Source organism: Pristiophorus japonicus, chromosome 17, assembly GCF_044704955.1.
Source record: "Pristiophorus japonicus isolate sPriJap1 chromosome 17, sPriJap1.hap1, whole genome shotgun sequence".
In the NCBI taxonomy this organism is placed as follows: Eukaryota; Metazoa; Chordata; class Chondrichthyes; family Pristiophoridae; genus Pristiophorus; species Pristiophorus japonicus.
In genome coordinates, this window is record NC_091993.1 from 118,599,829 (window position 1) to 118,617,248 (window position 17,420).

The 17,420-nt window shown below is 50.3% G+C and overlaps 1 protein-coding gene across 5 annotated transcripts in view; it reads left to right on the forward strand.

Annotated features, from left to right (window-relative positions):
- The window catches only part of LOC139228058 (transcription factor SOX-13-like), a 193,893-nt gene that overhangs the window by 143,446 nt on the left and 33,027 nt on the right, over positions 1 to 17,420 (forward strand). For 4 of the 5 annotated variants that reach the window (XM_070859212.1, XM_070859215.1, XM_070859214.1 and 1 more), the window contains exons 4-8: positions 4,705 to 4,791; positions 8,193 to 8,365; positions 11,110 to 11,178; positions 13,138 to 13,255; positions 16,051 to 16,127. In XM_070859212.1, coding sequence (XP_070715313.1) covers positions 4,705 to 4,791; positions 8,193 to 8,365; positions 11,110 to 11,178; positions 13,138 to 13,255; positions 16,051 to 16,127 — 524 coding nt within the window. Of the gene's footprint in view, positions 1 to 624; positions 695 to 4,704; positions 4,792 to 8,192; positions 8,366 to 11,109; positions 11,179 to 13,137; positions 13,256 to 16,050; positions 16,128 to 17,420 lie in introns of those variants that run through there. The other variant, XM_070859216.1, reaches the window with a different exon arrangement.

Sequence of the window (17,420 nt, forward strand, 5' to 3'; positions counted from 1 at the left end):
GAGGAAGAGAGCATTTGAAGGCCAGGCCCTGAAATCTGGCACCAAGCTTATGGTCTACAGGGCTGTAGTGATAACTGCCCTCCTGTATGGCTCAGAGACATGGACCATATACAGCAGACATCTCAAATTGCTGGAAAAATACCACCAATGATGACCCTGCAAGATCCTGCAAATTCCCTGGGAGGACAGGCGCACCAACATCTGTGTTCTCGATCTGGCCAATATCCCCAGTATCGAAGCACTGACCACACTCGACCAGCTCCATTGGGCGGGCCACATCGTCCGTATGCCCGACACGAGACTCCCAAAGCAAGCGCTCTATTCGGAACTCCTACACGGCAAGAGAGCCCAAGGATACCCTCAAAGCCTCCTTGATAAAGTGCACCAACCCCACCGACACCTGGGAGTCCCTGGCCAAAGACCGCCCGAAGTGGAGGAAGAGCATCCAGGAGGGCGCTGAGTACCTCGAGTCTCGTCGCCGAGAGCATGCAGAAACCAAGCGCAGGCAGCGGAAGGAGCGTGTGGCAAACCAGGCTCCCCGCCCACCCTTTCCCTCAACCACTGTCTGTCCCACCTGTGACAGAGACTGTAATTCCCGTATTGGACTGTTCAGTCACCTGAGAACTCATTTTTGGAGTGGAAGCAAGTCTTCCTTGATTTCGAGGGACTGCCGATGATGATGATGATGTGATTGGTAAACCTGCTAAGCTCGGGTCATTCATGTGCTCAAAATACTGGTTTAAAACTGGCTGAAGATACACGATTCTGAGGGGGATTGACAGGGTAGATGCTGAGAGGTTGTTTCCCCTGGCTGGAGAGCCTAGAACTAGGGGTCACAGTCTCAGGGTAAGACAGAGATGAGGAGGAATTTCATCACTCAGGGTTGTGAATCTTTGGAATTCTCTGCCCCATGGATGCTGAGTCTGAGTATATTCAAGACTGAGACCGATAGATTTTTGGAGTCTAGGGGAAATCAAGTGATGTGGAGTTGAGGCCGATGATCAGCCATGGTCTCATTGAATGGCGGAGCAGGCTCGAGGGGCCGAATGGCCTACTCCTCCTATTTCTTATGATCTTATGAACTGATTAATGCGGTGTCTCGCTCATATTTGGTCATTTTGTGCCACTGCTTATGCCAGCATAGCAAAGGAAGTCAATGGCAGGCATGGCATCTCTTCAGAGCAATTATTTCAAGAACGCCAAGAGCTTAACTCCAAGGCATGGCGTCTGGTTTTCTTATGTTTGACGGGCAGCTGGTTTGCTTTAATTTTGGGGTTGCCCCTCCTGAGTGTCTGTGTGCCTCCGTCACTGGTAGGTACGTGCTCCTCGGACCTCCGGTGTGCTCTGCCTGTCCACTGGTCTCCTGCACGGCTTCCTTCCTGCTTCACCCGTAATTCAATCCCATTGAACTCCGAAATCTGCCTGTGATTGCGAAAGCACCAAAAGCAAACGAGGGCTTTGAAACGCGCGACTATCCCACAGTGCTCAGCAAGAGGCTTCAGGGGGCTGTAGACAGGCTAAGTGAGGGGCAAGGTCATGGCAAATGGAATATAACGTGGAGAAATGTGAAGCTATCCACTTTGGTAGGAAACATAGAAAAGCAGAGTATTTTTTTTAAATGGTGAGAGATTGGGAAATGTTGGTGTTCAGAGGGACCTGGATGTCCTTGTACACGAATCACTGAAAGTTAACATGCAGGTACAGCAAGCAATTAAGAAAGCAAATGGTATGTTGGCCTTTATTACAAGAGGATTTGAATATAAGAGTGAAGACATCTTACTGCAATTATATCGGGGCCCTAGTGAGATCGCACCTGGAGTATTGTGCACAATTTTGGTCTCCTTGCCTAAGGATATATTTGCCCTTGAGGGAATGCAACAAAGGTTCACCAGACAGATTCCTGGGATGGGGGGATTGTCCTATGAGGAGAGATTGAGAAGACTAGGCCTATATTCCCTGGCGTTTAGAAGAATGAGAGGTGATCTCATTGAAACATACACAATTCTTACAGGGCTTGACAGGGTAGATGCAGGGAGGATGTTTCCCTCAGGCTGGGGAGTCTAGAACCAGGGGTCACAGTCTCAGAATAAGGCAATTTAGATCTGAGGTGAGGAGAAATTTCTTCACTCAGAGGGTGGTGAATCTTTGGAATTCTCTACCCAGAGGGCTGTGGAGGCTTAGTCTTTGAGTATATTCAAGACAGAGATCAATAGATTTTTGGATATTAAGGGAATCAAGGGATATGGGGATAGTGCGGGAAAGTGGAGTTGAGGTAGAAGATCAGCCTTGATCTCACTGAATGGCGGAGCTGGCTTGAGGGGCCGAATGGCCTACTCCTGCTCCTAATTGTAAAAGAAAAGCTAGGTGGCTGGCAGTGCCCAAGTGGCCGGAGGTTGGGGGTCCTGCATGGTTGGCGGTGGGGGGAGGGGGGGCTGCGGAGAGAGGGTGGAAATGTCCTGCATGGCTGGACATTGGAAGGCCAGAGTTACTGAGAGACGGTTGAGCCCAGTCCTTGTCCATTATAGGTCTTCACAGCAATGGAGAACATTTCTGTTTTACCAAATGCAAGGAATTCAATGCCACCGAAAGTCAACAGCCAGGCCATCCAAATTTGATGACTGCATCTATTAGGAACATAAGAACAGGTGTAGGCCATTCAGCCCCTCGAGCCTGTTCTGCCATTCAATGAGATCATGGCTAATCTGTGATCTAACTCCATATACCTGCCTTTGGCCCATATCCCTTACTACCTTTTGGTTAACAATAAGCTATCAATCTCTGATTTAAAATTAACAATTGATCTAGCATCCATTACCATTTGCGGAAGAGAGTTCCAAACCTCTACCACCCTTTGTGTGTCGAAGTGTTTCCTAATTTCTCTCCTGAAAGGTCTGGGTCTAATTTTTAGACTATGTCCCCTAGTCCTAGACTCCCCAACCAGCGGGAATAGTCTCTCTATCTACACTATCTGTTCCCCTTAATATCCTGAAAGCTTTGGTCAAATCACCCCTGAACCGTTTAAATTCCAGGGACTACAATGCTAATTTGTGTAAAATCTCCTTGTAATTTAATCCTTGAAGTCCGGGTAGCATTCTGGTAAACCTACGGTGCACTCCCTCCAAGGCCAATATATCCTTCCGAAGGTGTGATGCTCAGAACTGCTCACAGTACTCCAGGTGTGGTCTAACCAGGGCTTTGTATGGCTGCAGCATAACTTCTACCCCCTTGTATTCTAGTATTCCAGATATAAAGGCCAGCATTCCATTAGCCTTTTTGATTATTTTCTGTACCTGTTCATGACATTTTAATGATCTATGGACCCCCAGTCTCTTTGGACCTTGTCATCATCATAGGCAGTCCCTCGAAGCGAGGATGACTTGCTTCCACGCCAAAAAGGGATGAATTCACAGGTGTTTCAATGAAGGACCTAATATTCCAGATCCCGAACTACATCCTGAAGGGTGGAAGATGCCTGTGCGTGGATTTTTTTATCGTGTAGTGGCCTTTACACACCAGCCACCACACGAGCTTGACAGAGCTAGGTCTTGGTCCAGTGGCAAGGATTACCCAAGACGACTGGAGACCTACTCTGCTGCACGGACCTAGTGCGCACACATCGCAGTGTGGGCTGGCCCGTGCTGCCCCAGATTCACACCTCTCCTGTAACGATAGAATGTATAGCGCCCTCTAGCTAGGAGGTATAGCACCCTAGATCTGTGTGGGAAAACCTCGTGTGTGTGTGTGTGTGGGGGGGGATTGCCATTTTAACTGCACATTACTGACTGAGCTCAAGAATAAAGATAGTTAAATTGAACTTAAGAGTTGTTCAAGAGACTATAAATGCAGACCTCCACTGTTTTCAGCTTTTCACCATTTAGAAAGTACCCTGTTCTGACCTTTTTTAGGTCCAACGTGGATGACCTCAACATTTGCCTACACTAAAATCCATTTGCCACAGTTTTGCCTGTACATAGGAACATAGACAGCAACAGTCCCCCTCGGACTTAAGTATTTGACAGGTCTTTGTGCAGCGAATGAGGTCAGTGATGTGCACCATCCCTCAGGAATTCCAATGAGCTGCAGCACTTAGTGTGATTGGCTGCTGCCCTGATGCTTCCATTTTGCATCCACCGTCTTGGGAATGGTGGTTTCCAAGTGTCGAGAATCACTTGTTGCAGCTAATCACTTGCCCGAACTATTGAATCTTGACCAGAGGAAGGCAAGGATCAACTGCGGGCTGTCTCCGGAACAAGCAGGTCTTTCGGGAACCCTGGTTGGAACAGGGCCACCGAATAAACAATTCGCTGGCAAATCTGCGCGCAGGCATGCTGGTTATAGTCCGGGACAACACGATATGGGCCAGGAAGCCTGTTGCCGCACAAGCTCCGATGCAGAGCTCCCACAGAGTTGGCCCCTGTAGCTTGCAGGGTCTTGGGAGCATGACCTGTATCGAGCCCTGGCTCCCCTCCCAAAGGTCCCTACTTGGAGGGCCACAAATCAATTCCCTTACAAAGTCTGGCAGTCAGACACTTGGAACGTCTGCTTTTCCTCTTCATTTCCACTTCATCTTTGTCAGACCCCTCCTCTCCCCCGCTCGCTTGTCTCCAGGATGTTGGGGCTGTCAGCGAGCCTCTGTCAGCGCTAATTATGTCCAATACTCCAAGGACCGTTCCTAACTCTTTGTTCCTCTTTGTCTTCCTGCAGTCATGCCAAATATCGAGAAGTTGCTGTCCAACGATTGGAAAGACAAACTGCTGGAGAAGTGTTCCTTGAGCAGCAAAGATATCAAAGGTACAATCTCAGATACGGGCACTGTTACTTTTGCAGTTGCAATAAGCTCCCTCTGCTGGCTGTCAAATATTTTCCACGCGCTGTGATCGAACTGTTAAACTCTGCGGTGTGCAGTCCCTCTATCGGAACAGGTGTAGGCCATTCAGCCCCTCGAGCTTGTTCTGTCATTCAGTGAGATCATGGCTGATCTGTAACCTATCTCCATATACCCGCCTTTGGCCCATATCCCTTCATACCTTTGGTTAACAAAAAGCTATCAAGCTCCAATTTTAAAATTAACAATTGACCTAGCATCAATTGCCATTTGCAGAACCGAGTTCCAAACTGCTACCACCCTTTGTGTGTAGAAATGTTTAATAATTTCACATCTGAAAGGTCTGGCTCTAATGTTTAGACTATGCCCCCTAGTCCTAGAATCCTCATCCAGAAGAAGTAGTTTCTCTCTATCTACCCTATCGGTTCCCCTTAATATCTTGGAAACTTCGATCAGATCACCACTTAACCTTCGAAATTCCAGTGAATACAGCCCTAATTGTATTCCCCCAAGTTCACGTTTGCGAGCTCCTCTCTGCGTAATGTCCCTCATCAGTGCTCAAGGCGTGTCCACTATAAATGGTTAGATCATAGACATTTACGCCACGGAAGGAGGCCATTTGGCGCCCATCATGTTTGTGCTGGCCAAAAAAGAGCTATCCAGCCTAATCCCACTTTCCAGCTCTCGGTCCGTAGCCCTGCAGGTTACGGCACTTCAAGTGCACCTCCAAATACCTTTTAAATATGGTGAGGGTTTCTGCCTCTACCACCCTTTCAGGCAGCGAGTTCCAGACCCCCACCACCCTCTGGGTGACAATATTTCTCCTCGACTGCCCTTTAACCTTTCGGCTAATTACTTTAAAAGATGGTTAGTTGCGTTGCCGGGTATCTGGAAACCTGTGGTGATTGTTCAGCCATCAGACAGAAGTCGCGGGCTCATTCCTACAATACGCTCAGTAAATCCTGGAACTGTATAGCAGGTCAGGCCACATCTGGAAGAAGGTTTTTATTTTGAGCTCATGTCTTTGCGACCAAAGCAGAGCTGCTTTAGGCATCAAATAAGGAAAATGGCTGTTGTATCATTGTATAATCCAGCTATTGAGACACAGTTAATGGCGAGCGTTACCTGCTCTGCGAGCATACCGATGCCCGCGAGCTTGCCTTGGAGGTTAGCGGCGGCGGTAAACCCCAACACCACGATCTCCTGCACCCCAGCGATCGTGACATCATCCGGTGCGCAACGCCCCGGATGCAAACTTTGCTCCCGCCCCCTGCAGCATCGCTGGGCGCCAACACCGACAGTTGCAGGAGGCGTGCTGAGGTCGACCAGCAGCTTGGGGAGCAGTATTTCACGGGGTCGTCGCTGAGGTAAGTGAGAAAACTCTGAATATTTTTGTCAATTCCTTTGCTTTGGCCGCGATTGATCGAGTGCTTGTGGCTGATCGTCGCGGATCACGGGCTGCCGTCGGCCACCATGGAAATATATTTAATGCAGAACCTGCAGCAATGGTCTTTCCCTTTTAAGGGAGAGAAGGAACGCGTGATCCCAGCAGTGCTGCACGGAGTATTGGGCACTGTTACCATCCCTCTTGCCCGGTTTAGCGCTCCAAGGGAAGTGGTAGCGCTGGATTTAACACTCCACTTCCCTCCTGGAGCACTAACTTGTAAGTTTGCATCTGCTGAAATTGGTTAGCGCCCGGCGATATATTTACGCTCCCGCAAAAAGTTATCGCCCCCAAATGGGACACTACGCAATTTCTAGCCCAAAGTTTCTGGTCGATGGCCTTTCGTCCGTTCTGCTGAAAGATCATTATTTAAACCCATTATGTCTGCAACATTTTCCAGCTCTGTTTCTCTCTCTCTCTCCACAGGTGCTGCCTGACCTGCTGAGTATTTTCAGCATTCTCTGTCTTTATTTCAGATTTCCAGCATCCAGAGTATTTTGCTTTTGCTTTTTATCCTTCCTGTGAGATCGCCCTGTTTTGGTGGGAGGTGCTTTTATGTGGATAATCGCAGTGGAATGGTTGCAGGGAGGGTCACCAACTCTGGAGGGGTCACCACATGACCTCCCACCTCCAATCGCCCCCCCATTGGTTGAACAGCAGGTCCCATGGCCAATTGGAAAAGGGAAAAGACTGCATTCAGCCAATTGGATGAATCTTGACTATCGGGTAGTTTTATAACAAACAAAAGTGTTCAAAGAAACTAAAATAAAAACCACTATTGGCTCGGAGCAGTGTCCTGGAGATGAATCTTTAAATTCCTGGATAATCCAGGGCAATACTTGAGGGTTGGCCTCATCATCATCATAGGCGGTCCCTCGTATCGAGGATGACTTGCTTCCATGCAAAAAAGGGATGAGTTCACAGGTGTTTCAATGAAGGACCTAATATTCCAGGTCCCGAACTACATGTTGAAGGGTGGAAGATACCTGTGGGTGGATATTTTTAACGTGGGGTGGCCGTTGCACACCAGCCACCACACGGGCTTGACAGAGCTCGGTCTTGGTCCAGTGGCAAGGGTTAACCAAGACAACTGGAGACCAGCTCTGCTGCACGGGCCTAGTGCGCACACATATCGTTCTAAGTGTACTGCGCTTGGAACCGATGACACCAATGTGACTTTGAACGGGCAACTGTCCACAGTCGTCGTCATATCATCACAGGTAGTCCCTCGGAATCGAGGAAGACTTGCTTCCACTCTTAAAATGAGTCCTTAGGTGGCTGAACAGTCCAATACGGGAACCACCGTCCCTGCCACAGGTGGGACAGATAGTCGTTGTGGGAAAGGGTGGGTGGGACTGGTTTGCCGCACGCTCTTTCCGCTGCCTGCGCTTGTTTTCTGCACGATCTCAGCGATGAGACTCGAGGTGCACAGTGCCCTCCCGGATGCACTTCCTCCACTTGACTTTGGGCAGGGACTCCCAGGTGTTGGTGGGGATGTTGCTTATCAAGGAGGCTTTGAGGGTATCCTTGAAACGTTTCCTCTGCCCACCTTTGGCTCGTTTGCCATGAAGGAGTTCAGAGTAGAGCGCTTGCTTTGGGAATCTCGTGTCTGGCATGCGAACAATGTGGCCTGCCCAGCGGAGTTGATCGAGTGTGGTCAGTGCTTCGATGCTGGGGATGTTGGCCTGGTCGTGGACGCTAACGTTGGTGCGTCTCTCCTCCCAAGGGGATTTGCAGGATCTTGCGGAGACATCGTTGGTTGTATTTCTCCAGCGACTTGAGGTGTCTACTGTACATAGTCCATGTCTCCCACAGCAGTTTGTTCATTAAGGATGTCGCAGGGAGGTTGCGTGGTCCCGGTTGTGCTGGGTTTTTTTAAGACCTGGAATAATTTGGTGTTTTGTGTCCTTTGTGACGGGCCAGGAACGGCAGAGAGCCTGGCAGAGAAGGAGCTGCAGCTGTTGGTGATGATAAACCAGCTGTCCAGTCTCCGCGAGCAGCTGCTAACGGCTCACGCGGAGCAGAAGAACATGGCGGCCATGTTGTTCGAGAAGCAGCAGCAACAGATGGAGCTGGCCAGACAGCAGCAGGAGCAGGTAGGCGACTAAGGGGAACAAGGCCGAAATGGGAGATCAGCGTGGCCTCAATAAAAGTTCCAATTGGCACAGATATTACTCACATCAAAGATTGAATGTTCTTTGCAATATTTTTGGGGGGGAGGGGAGGGCAGGGGTCACTGGACTGGAAAGAAAAGAACATTTGTATTTATATAGCATCTCAACACATCTCTCCGAAATATCCCAAACTGGCCTCGCAATCATTCATTTCTTTGAAGTGTGGTGACTTTTGGGAAGGTCATGGCTGCATGAGACATGCTCAGTGAACCAGCTGTTATCCTCCGGCCCATCATGTGTCCTTGTGCTGTTCTATCGACAATCATTTGGTGAGCATTATTTAACCCATGAGCAGCAATGAACGGAATGGCCAATTTATTTTGTCTTTGGTTGAGGAAGGGGCGCTGGCCAGGCGAATTCCTGCTCCTCTTCAAACATTGCCACATCTTCGCAACGTCCATCTCAACCATGAGGTGAGCTCTGGTCTAATACCTCCTCTGATGGGCAGCACCTCCAACAATGAGTGCTGCTCTCCTGTGTCAGCCCAGTTTTAGTGGGTTGAGAATATTACCAACTGAGCCGAACTGATATACTGCATCTAGGAACAGGCTGAAACTCAGCCAATCTCACTTGCACTCTCTTATCTTCCTTTCGCTCTCGCTCTCGCTCTCTCTCTCTCTCTCTCTCTCTCTCTCTTCATGCATTCCCTCGATTTCTCTTTTCTCTATTTCTCTTTTCTATCTTTCTCATTCTCTCTCATACTCATTTACATATTTTCTTTCACATACTCACACTCACACATTCACTCTCTTACACACTCACTCTCACTGTCTCTTACACGCACTCTCTCACTCTCCCTTAAACACACTCATTCACTCGCTCTTACACACTCACTCTCTCGCTCGCTCTTACACACTCACTCTCTCGCTCACTCTTACACACCCACTCTCTCTCTCGCTCTTACACACTCACACTCTCGCTCGCTCTTACACAATCACTCTCTCGCTCGCTCTTACACACTCACACTCTCGCTCGCTCTTACACAATCACTCTCTCGCTCGCTCTTACACACTCACACTCTTGCTCGCTCTTACACACTCACTCTCTCGCTCACTCTTACACACCCACTCTCTCTCTCGCTCTTACACACTCACACTCTCGCTCGCTCTTACACAATCACACTCTCGCTCGCTCTTACACAATCACACTCTCGCTCGCTCGCTCTTACACACTCGCTCTTCCACTCGCACTCACACTCTCACACACACACACTGTGTGGGTTGGGGTCGGGTGGGAAGTTAATGTGTTACAAATCTGAATCCCAACCCGCCCACTTCCAGTTTAACAGAAGCGGGACAAAGGACAGGCAGCCAACCCGCTCCCTGGAGACGGGCCGTTCATTCCCCCCCCCCCACCCCCCATCATCCTCCTGCCCCCACTCCATCTTTGCGGCCTAGTGCGGCAGGCTTAGTCGCCCACAGCCAGCCTCTCCATCTGTCCGTCTGGCTGTGGGTGGGGAAACCCAGCTTTCGAATGCAAATCAGGCCCTACCATTAAATTAAGATGAGAGCTTTGTACAATAATAATTCTTTTAGACTTACAGAAGATATAATTACTGCTATTTTTGTTGTTTTCATGTTTTTCTCTCTGGATAATGACCTAAAGAATAGGGGGCGTTTTCTTGTGAACCGCTGTGTACAATTCTCTTTCATTTTCATTAATATCTACTCTCTCGTTCCCTTCTTTCCAAAACATTGCTGTTGTACAAAATCTCATCATGTGCCCTAATCGAATTTTCGTGCATAAATCACTCATTTGAAAATAGTCTTTCTTCCACCAATTCTCCCCCCTCCCCAATTCCAAAATCACTAAGGCTGTCAGGCAGGACCAGCACAAAACAGTTCCTCTGTGTCCTGCACAGCCTTAGGAAACATTGACGCAAGCAAAAGCATCAAACTGTCGCATCGACACCACACTGTAGGCTCCAGCAAACAGCTCTTTCGGTCAGCCTTGGCTCAGTGGGCAGCGCTCTCGCCTCTGAGTCAGTAGGTCGTAGGTTCAAGCACCACTCCAGAGATGTGAACAAATAATCTAGGTTGACACTCCAGGGCAACGCTGAGGGAGCGTTGCGCTGTCGGAGGTGCCGTCTTTCAGGTGAAGCCATTAAACCGAGGCTCCGTCTAGCCCCTCAGGTGGATGGAAAAGATCCCACGGCGCTATTTCGAAGAAGAGCTGGGGCATTCTGCCCGGTGTCCTAGGTCAGAATTTATCCCTCAATCAACATCACTAAAACAGACTATCTGGCCATTGTTGCTTGTGGGAGCTTGCTGTGCGCAAATTGGCTGCCGCGTTTCCAACAGTGACGAGGCTAAAAAATAAAAGTACTTAATTGGCTGTAAAGAACTTTTTTGAGGTCATGAAAGGCGCTATGGAAATGCAAGTTTTTTTTTTCCTCAAGGCAACTTTTATAGAGATTTCTAATCTCTAGTGATTATATGATCAGAATTCTTAGTAAAGAGCTGTGCTGGTCGTCCAATCCTGAATAGATGAGGAGTCAAGCGCAGAAATGGGAAGTGAGCGAAGCTACCATGGCAGCGAAAGCAACGGACCTTGAACACACTGCTTCCTCTCAAAGCTCAGCCCTACGTAACCACCCTGATCGGTGATGTTAAGCTCTTCCCATGCTGCTGCAAATTAAAACCTTTGCTCATTTCTAATGTTGACAGATAGCGAGGCAGCAGCAGCAACTCATCCAGCAGCAGCACAAAATTAACCTGCTCCAACAACAGATCCAGGTAAGACACTTACTGTTCGATGTAATCCCTGAAGCTGGGCTGAGCTGTGAACGTGCACACACTTCCCACACGCTGCACGCGCCTCCCCCACGCACACGTCGCACGCGCCTCCCCCACGCACACGTCACGCACGCCTCCCCCACGCACACGTCGCACACGCCTCCCCCACGCACACGTCGCACACGCCTCCCCCACGCACACGTCGCACACGCCTCCCCCACGCACGCGTCGCACACGCCTCCCCCTCCCACACGCACACGTCGCACACGCCTCCCACACGCACATGTTGCACACGCCTCCCCCACGCACACGTCGCACGCGCCTCCCCCACGCACACGTCGCACACGCCTCCCCCACGCACACGTCGCACACGCCTCCCCCACGCACACGTCGCACACGCCTCCCCCACGCACACGCTGCACGCGCCTCCCCCACGCACACGTCGCACGCGCCTCCCCCACGCACACGTCGCACGCGCCTCCCCCACGCACACGTCGCACACGCCTCCCCCACGCACACGCACACACGCTCCCCCACGCACACATCGCACACGCCTCCCCCACGCACACGTCGCACACGCCTCCCCCACGCACACGTCGCACACGCCTCCCCCACGCACACGCACACACGCTCCCCTACGCACACGTCACACACGCCTCCCCCACGCACACGCTGCACGCGCCTCCCCCACGCACACGCACACACGCTCCCCCATGCACGCGCCACACGCGCTTCCCCCTTGCACACGCCACATGCACTTGCCTACTCCTGTGCCATCACTTGGAACTCCCTCCATGTACTTTTCATGATTATAGCACCAAGTTTCCGTTTGCTCTTGTTCTCGTGGACCATTTGACGTAGGATGGAATTTTGGTGCTGATCGTTCAGCTGCTGCCTGTAAGGCTGGCTTTAAACGTGCGTGGGGTGGGGTGGCCTGACTGTTTTATGTAATGGGTCAATTAGCCCCTGCTTGAGCATCAGGCAAATCTTCAGATTAACGTGGCAATGGGCTAAAATCATTGCAGCCGACTCTAAAACCACTGTGCGGACAGTTGCTGTGTTTTTTTAGTTCTGCACTTGGTGCGATCAAGAAGTGCGAGTGACACTTGGTAAAGGGGTTGCCTCAAGGCTTCGAGTTTGTTGAGGATGTCTAGCCGGCTTTGCGGGGGACCGTCTAGCGGACCTGGTCCCCTGCCCCTCTCCTGTTGGTTTCGATATGACGACGTGCGATTCTGATGCCAGTTTTGCCGTCTCCTCTTCTTTTACGGCAGTCCCTCGAGGATGACTCGCTTTCACACTAAGATGAGTTCCAAGGTGACCGATGCGACCAGTGCAGTACCTACAGACTCTGTCACAGGTGGGGCAGATGGTGGTTGGAGGGACGGGTGGGTGGGGTGCTTGGGTTGTCGTGCGCTCCTTCCACTGTTTGTGCTTGGTACCACATGCTGCTAGCGAAGAGACTCGAGCTGTTCGGGGCCTTCCTGAACGCTTCTCCTCCACTTTGAGTGGTAATGAGCCAGAAATTCCCAAGAGTCGGTGGGGATGTTAAATTTTTTCAGGGAGGCTTTGAGAGTGTCCTTGAAGTGTTTTCTCTGCACTCCTGGGGCTCGCTTGCCATGACCAAGGCACCTCTAGAGAGGTGCCGGTGAAGTAGGCTGCTTATAGCTCTCTAACCTGAGTGCTTTAGTAAGAGACAGGTTGACTTATTTGGGGGGGGGGGGGGGCGGTGAGCACAATTCATTGCCCGAGGCGTGGGGGCAATGATGCACAATTCTAGGTCAGAGCGCAGAAGGAACCAAAGACTTGTTGAACTGTGATGAAATATTTAGTACCATTCACCTGAATGTCAGTAGAATTGAGCAACATTGTACAGGGATTGCAAGTCTTGTTTTGCTACTGTTGATCATGACCGGACTCTATTTTATGAGTTGGATTGTCTACTTTCTGTTTCTTTTGTAGCAAGTCAACCTGCCCTTTGTGATGATCCCAGCATTTCCTCACAGTCCGCAGACTCTGCCAGTCACAAGCGACCCCCAGCTTGGACTTCAAATGCAACCAGGACTTTCCTGTAAGCCAAGTATGTTCCCTTCAGTCTCGTGGGGCCGCGCTTTTAAAAAAATGTTCATTCACTGAATGCGTGCGTCGCTGGCAAGGCCGGCATTTCTTGCCCATCCCTAATTGCCCCTTGAGAAGGTGGTGGTGAGCCGCCTTCTTGAACCGCTGCAGTCCGTGTGGTGAAGGTACTCCCACAGTGCTGTTAGGGAGGGAGTTCCAGGATTTTTGACCCAGCGACGATGAGGGAACGGACGATATAGTTCCAAGTCAGTGTGACTTGGAGGGGAACGTGGAGGTGGTGGTGTTCCCATGCGCCTGCTTCCTTTGTCCTCCTAGGTGGTGGAGGGAGTGAATGTTGAAGGTGGTGGATGGGGTGCCGATCAAGCGGGCTGCTTTGTCCTGGATGGTGTTGAGTTTCGTGAGTGTTGTTGGAGCTGCACTCACCCAGGCAAGTGGAGAGTATTCCATCACACTCCGGACTTGTGCCGTGTAGATGGTGGAAAGGCTTTGGGGAGTCAGGAGGTGAGACACTCGCCGCAGAATACAATGAAGACACGTCAAGTTGCTTGGAGGTCTGGCTCTAGCAGCAGAACTCCGTTATAATGTATGTGCTGCGTCCTTTACTTCACCCTGATCACCTTGGCTGCAGTAACTTGACTCCAGCATAGTACACAGACTGAAGTAATGTGAAGTCCCAGTGCCCTCGTGCCTCATTCTGTACAGTAGAGTTTCTCGAAGAAGCTTCTCTCTGCAAGAATACAAATAGTTCTCTTGCCGAAGACTCTGGTTATTCGAGAGGGAGTCATAAACAATGCAGCTTATATCACAATGATTTAAGATATCTTGAGAGAATGTTCCAGAAAAGGCCATGTTGGAGATCATGTTCGGGGGTATGAGTGGAGGTGTGGTCACTTCAAGGTACAGCGCGAGCCATTCCAGGAGGACGACGACGGCTTCGAGGAGGGCGACAGGGTGATGTCACCAAATCCCAGGTCGTCGATTGGAGAGTGGGCAGGAACTTCGGTGGGGCCCAGGTACAGCAGGGGTGCAGCGAATGATCGGGGCAGAGGAACGGAGAGAGCTCGGGGCACATGAGCGACGTGATCGGGGCCCTGGAGAGGCGAGAGATTATAGAGGGACATGATCGGGGCCCAGGGGGCAGCAGTGGCCAGCCCACACTGCGATATGTGTGCGCGCACTGGGTCCGTGCAACAGAGCTGGTCTCCAGTCGTCCTGGTTACTCCTTGCCACTGGACCAAGACCTAGCTCTGCCAAGCCCGTGTGGTGGCTGGTGTGCAACGGTCACCCCACGCACAGACATCTTCCACCCTTCAACATGTAGTTCGGAATCTGGAATATTAGGTTCTTCATTGAAACACCTGTGAACTTTTTGGCTTTGAAGCAAGTCATCCTCGACACGAGGGACTGCCTAAGAGGAGAAGCAGCATCAGTGCAAAGTTGGCTGACTGACAGCAAACAAGGAGTTAGGGTAAATGGCTGTTGCTTGGGTGGGCGAAGGGTTAGAAGTGGTGTGCCCCAGGCGTGAGTGCTGGCTCCACTTGGGTTCTTGGTCCAACCCTACAACCTTCTGAGACTGCATTCCTCCAACTGTGTCCTCTTGCGCAACACCCTCACCCTTGGTCCCACCACTGATGCCTGGGCCCGGAGCTCTGCGACTCCCTCCCTAAGCCTCTCCTGCCACTTCACTTCTCGCTCTCCTCCTTTAAGTCACTCCTTAAAACCTCCTCCTTTGACCAAGCTTTTGGTCACCAGTCCTTTGTCACAGTGTCAATTTTCAGCTGATAATGCTCCCGCAAACTGCCTCTGGACGTTTTACTGTGAAAGGGCACTATATAAATGCAGATTATTTTGTGTATACATAAATAATTAGGACTTGGGCATAGGGAGCACAGAACTTTGCACTGAGTGCACTCATTTGTAAAATCTAGTGTAAAATGAACGGACTGAGAATCGTACAGGGAGCAGACCCACTCCTTAATCTCCGGTTCCCACTCGCATCATGTAGGGCTTCGCATGGGGACTACAGTCAATGTTTCCTTTACTCTGCACAGCCGTGTGGCCACGCAGAGCTCGGGATCTCCCATGCAGCCGGCTCGCGGGTTTTCAATAGGAAAAGACACGCATGCGTGATCGTTTGGGCCGCGCGCCCAAAAAAAAATGAACGGTATCATTGACTGCAATGTGACCCCTTGTGTGCCAGAAATGATAACAGTATGGAGGTCATTTGGTCCATCATGCTTACCCCATCTATCTTAATTCCAATGCCCTTCCTGATGGATTTATCTAAACATTTGTGGGGGGGGGGGGGGAAATTGCCCCCTCCTTTTAAGGCCCATTATCTCCTCTGGCGGTAACTGGGCGCAGAGGCCTTTCCGAGTGGGGACAGGTGGCAGGGCCGACTGATGATCAATTGCCCCGGGCCGGGGGCAGGCAGAAACGGGGTTTTTTTTTTGCCTCTAGTCTATTCGGGGGTGGGTTTCATGAACCGGGAACATTGTTTGCTCGGTGACACGCGGTGACACCTCACCCGGGGGACTGTCCCCGGAATACAGGGGAGGTATGGTCACCCTAAGCTTGCACCTTCGAAAGGGGGAGAAAGTTGGAGTGAAGGAAGGGCAGAAACTTAAATATTTGTTTGTAGTTTGTATAATTAGTGATCATTAGTCAGGTATCTCAGTTGCTTGTTTATTCATGCCAAGAAACGTAATGATGTCATTTTTATAAATTTGATTGAATTCCCTCCCCTCTCCCCCTCCCCTCCCCCCTTCCCCCTCCCCCCTCCCCTCTCCCCCACAGGTGACTACGGTCTGCAGTTGATGCCAACTCCTCCAGTAGCCAGGAGGACCCCAGGCCCAAGCCCGGCTCATACACAGGTGAGTCCACTGGCTTATCCACGCTGTGCCTGAAGTGGGATCATGGGAAATTCTTCCCTGGAGTTCGTAAAGATGTCATTTAAAAATGTGTTTAAAAAATCATTCCTGATTACTCCTCTCCCTTGTGTTCATATAGTGCCTTTTAACAGGGTAAAACATCCCAAAGGGCTTCACGGAATCGTGCCAGAAAGAAAAATAGAATACTTGCATTTGTATAGCGCCTTTCATGACCACAGGACATCCCCAAAGCGCTTTCATGCCAGAAAGAAAAACAACCACGCCCACTTGTATTTATATAGCGACTTTAACGTAGTGAAACATCCCAGGGCGCCTCACAGGAGTATCATGAGATTTAAAAATTTGACACCGAGCCGCATAAGGAGAAATTAGGGCAGGTGACCAAAAGCTAGGTTTTAAGGAGCGTCTTGAAGGAAGAAGGAGAGTTCAGGGGGGTGTAGAAAGGTTTAGGCAGGGAATGCCAGAGCTTGGGGCTGAGGCAACAGAAGGCATGGCCTTCTGAAAGAAAGCACCTTTCACAACCACAGGACGTCCCAAAGCGCTTTACAGCCAATGCGAGTGTTTTCGAAGTGTAGTCACTGATGTAATGTAGGAAACCGGGCAGCTAGCTCCCGATAAAAGCAAGGTGATGATGAGCAGGTACTCTGTTTTGGTGATACTGGTTGACGGATAAATATTGGCCAGAACATTCCTATTATCGGCCAAAGGGCTGGAAAGGTCTGGGGTAGAACAATTGGCAGTGATGGTTAGCCACGCGTGCCAAACGTCTTGGTGCATCAAGAAAAGTGAGGAAGCCTGGAGTTTGCAGACAATCTAGCTCGATTAACCACCCATTGGCCACAAATGAGCGAAATCCAGCTCCTTCTTCCCACACTCCAAATCTGGTATTCCTACTCCTCATTCTTCTCCCCGTGCCTTTGCCCCATCCTTTAGATGAAATACTAAATCAGGATCCCTGTTCAGGTAGACGGTAAGGACTCCGGAAGAGTCGAGTCTTCTCCTGTTGACCTGGCCCGAAGCCCTCCACCAGGCAGTAAATATAATAAATAGCCGCTCTTCTCATCGTTGGATGTTGGGACATTGCTGCGTTAGAATGGCTGTCCAGTGTTTCTTCATAATGGTCACGACACTTCAAAAATAATTCATTGATATTTCCATCTGACACTGATCTGTACTGTGGGGCTGTGGATTCGTTTCTCAACAAAGACAATCCTTCACACCGGATCAGTGCCTCTGGCAAAATTGTTCAGTTGAAGCCTTGATTTCCTTTAGGAT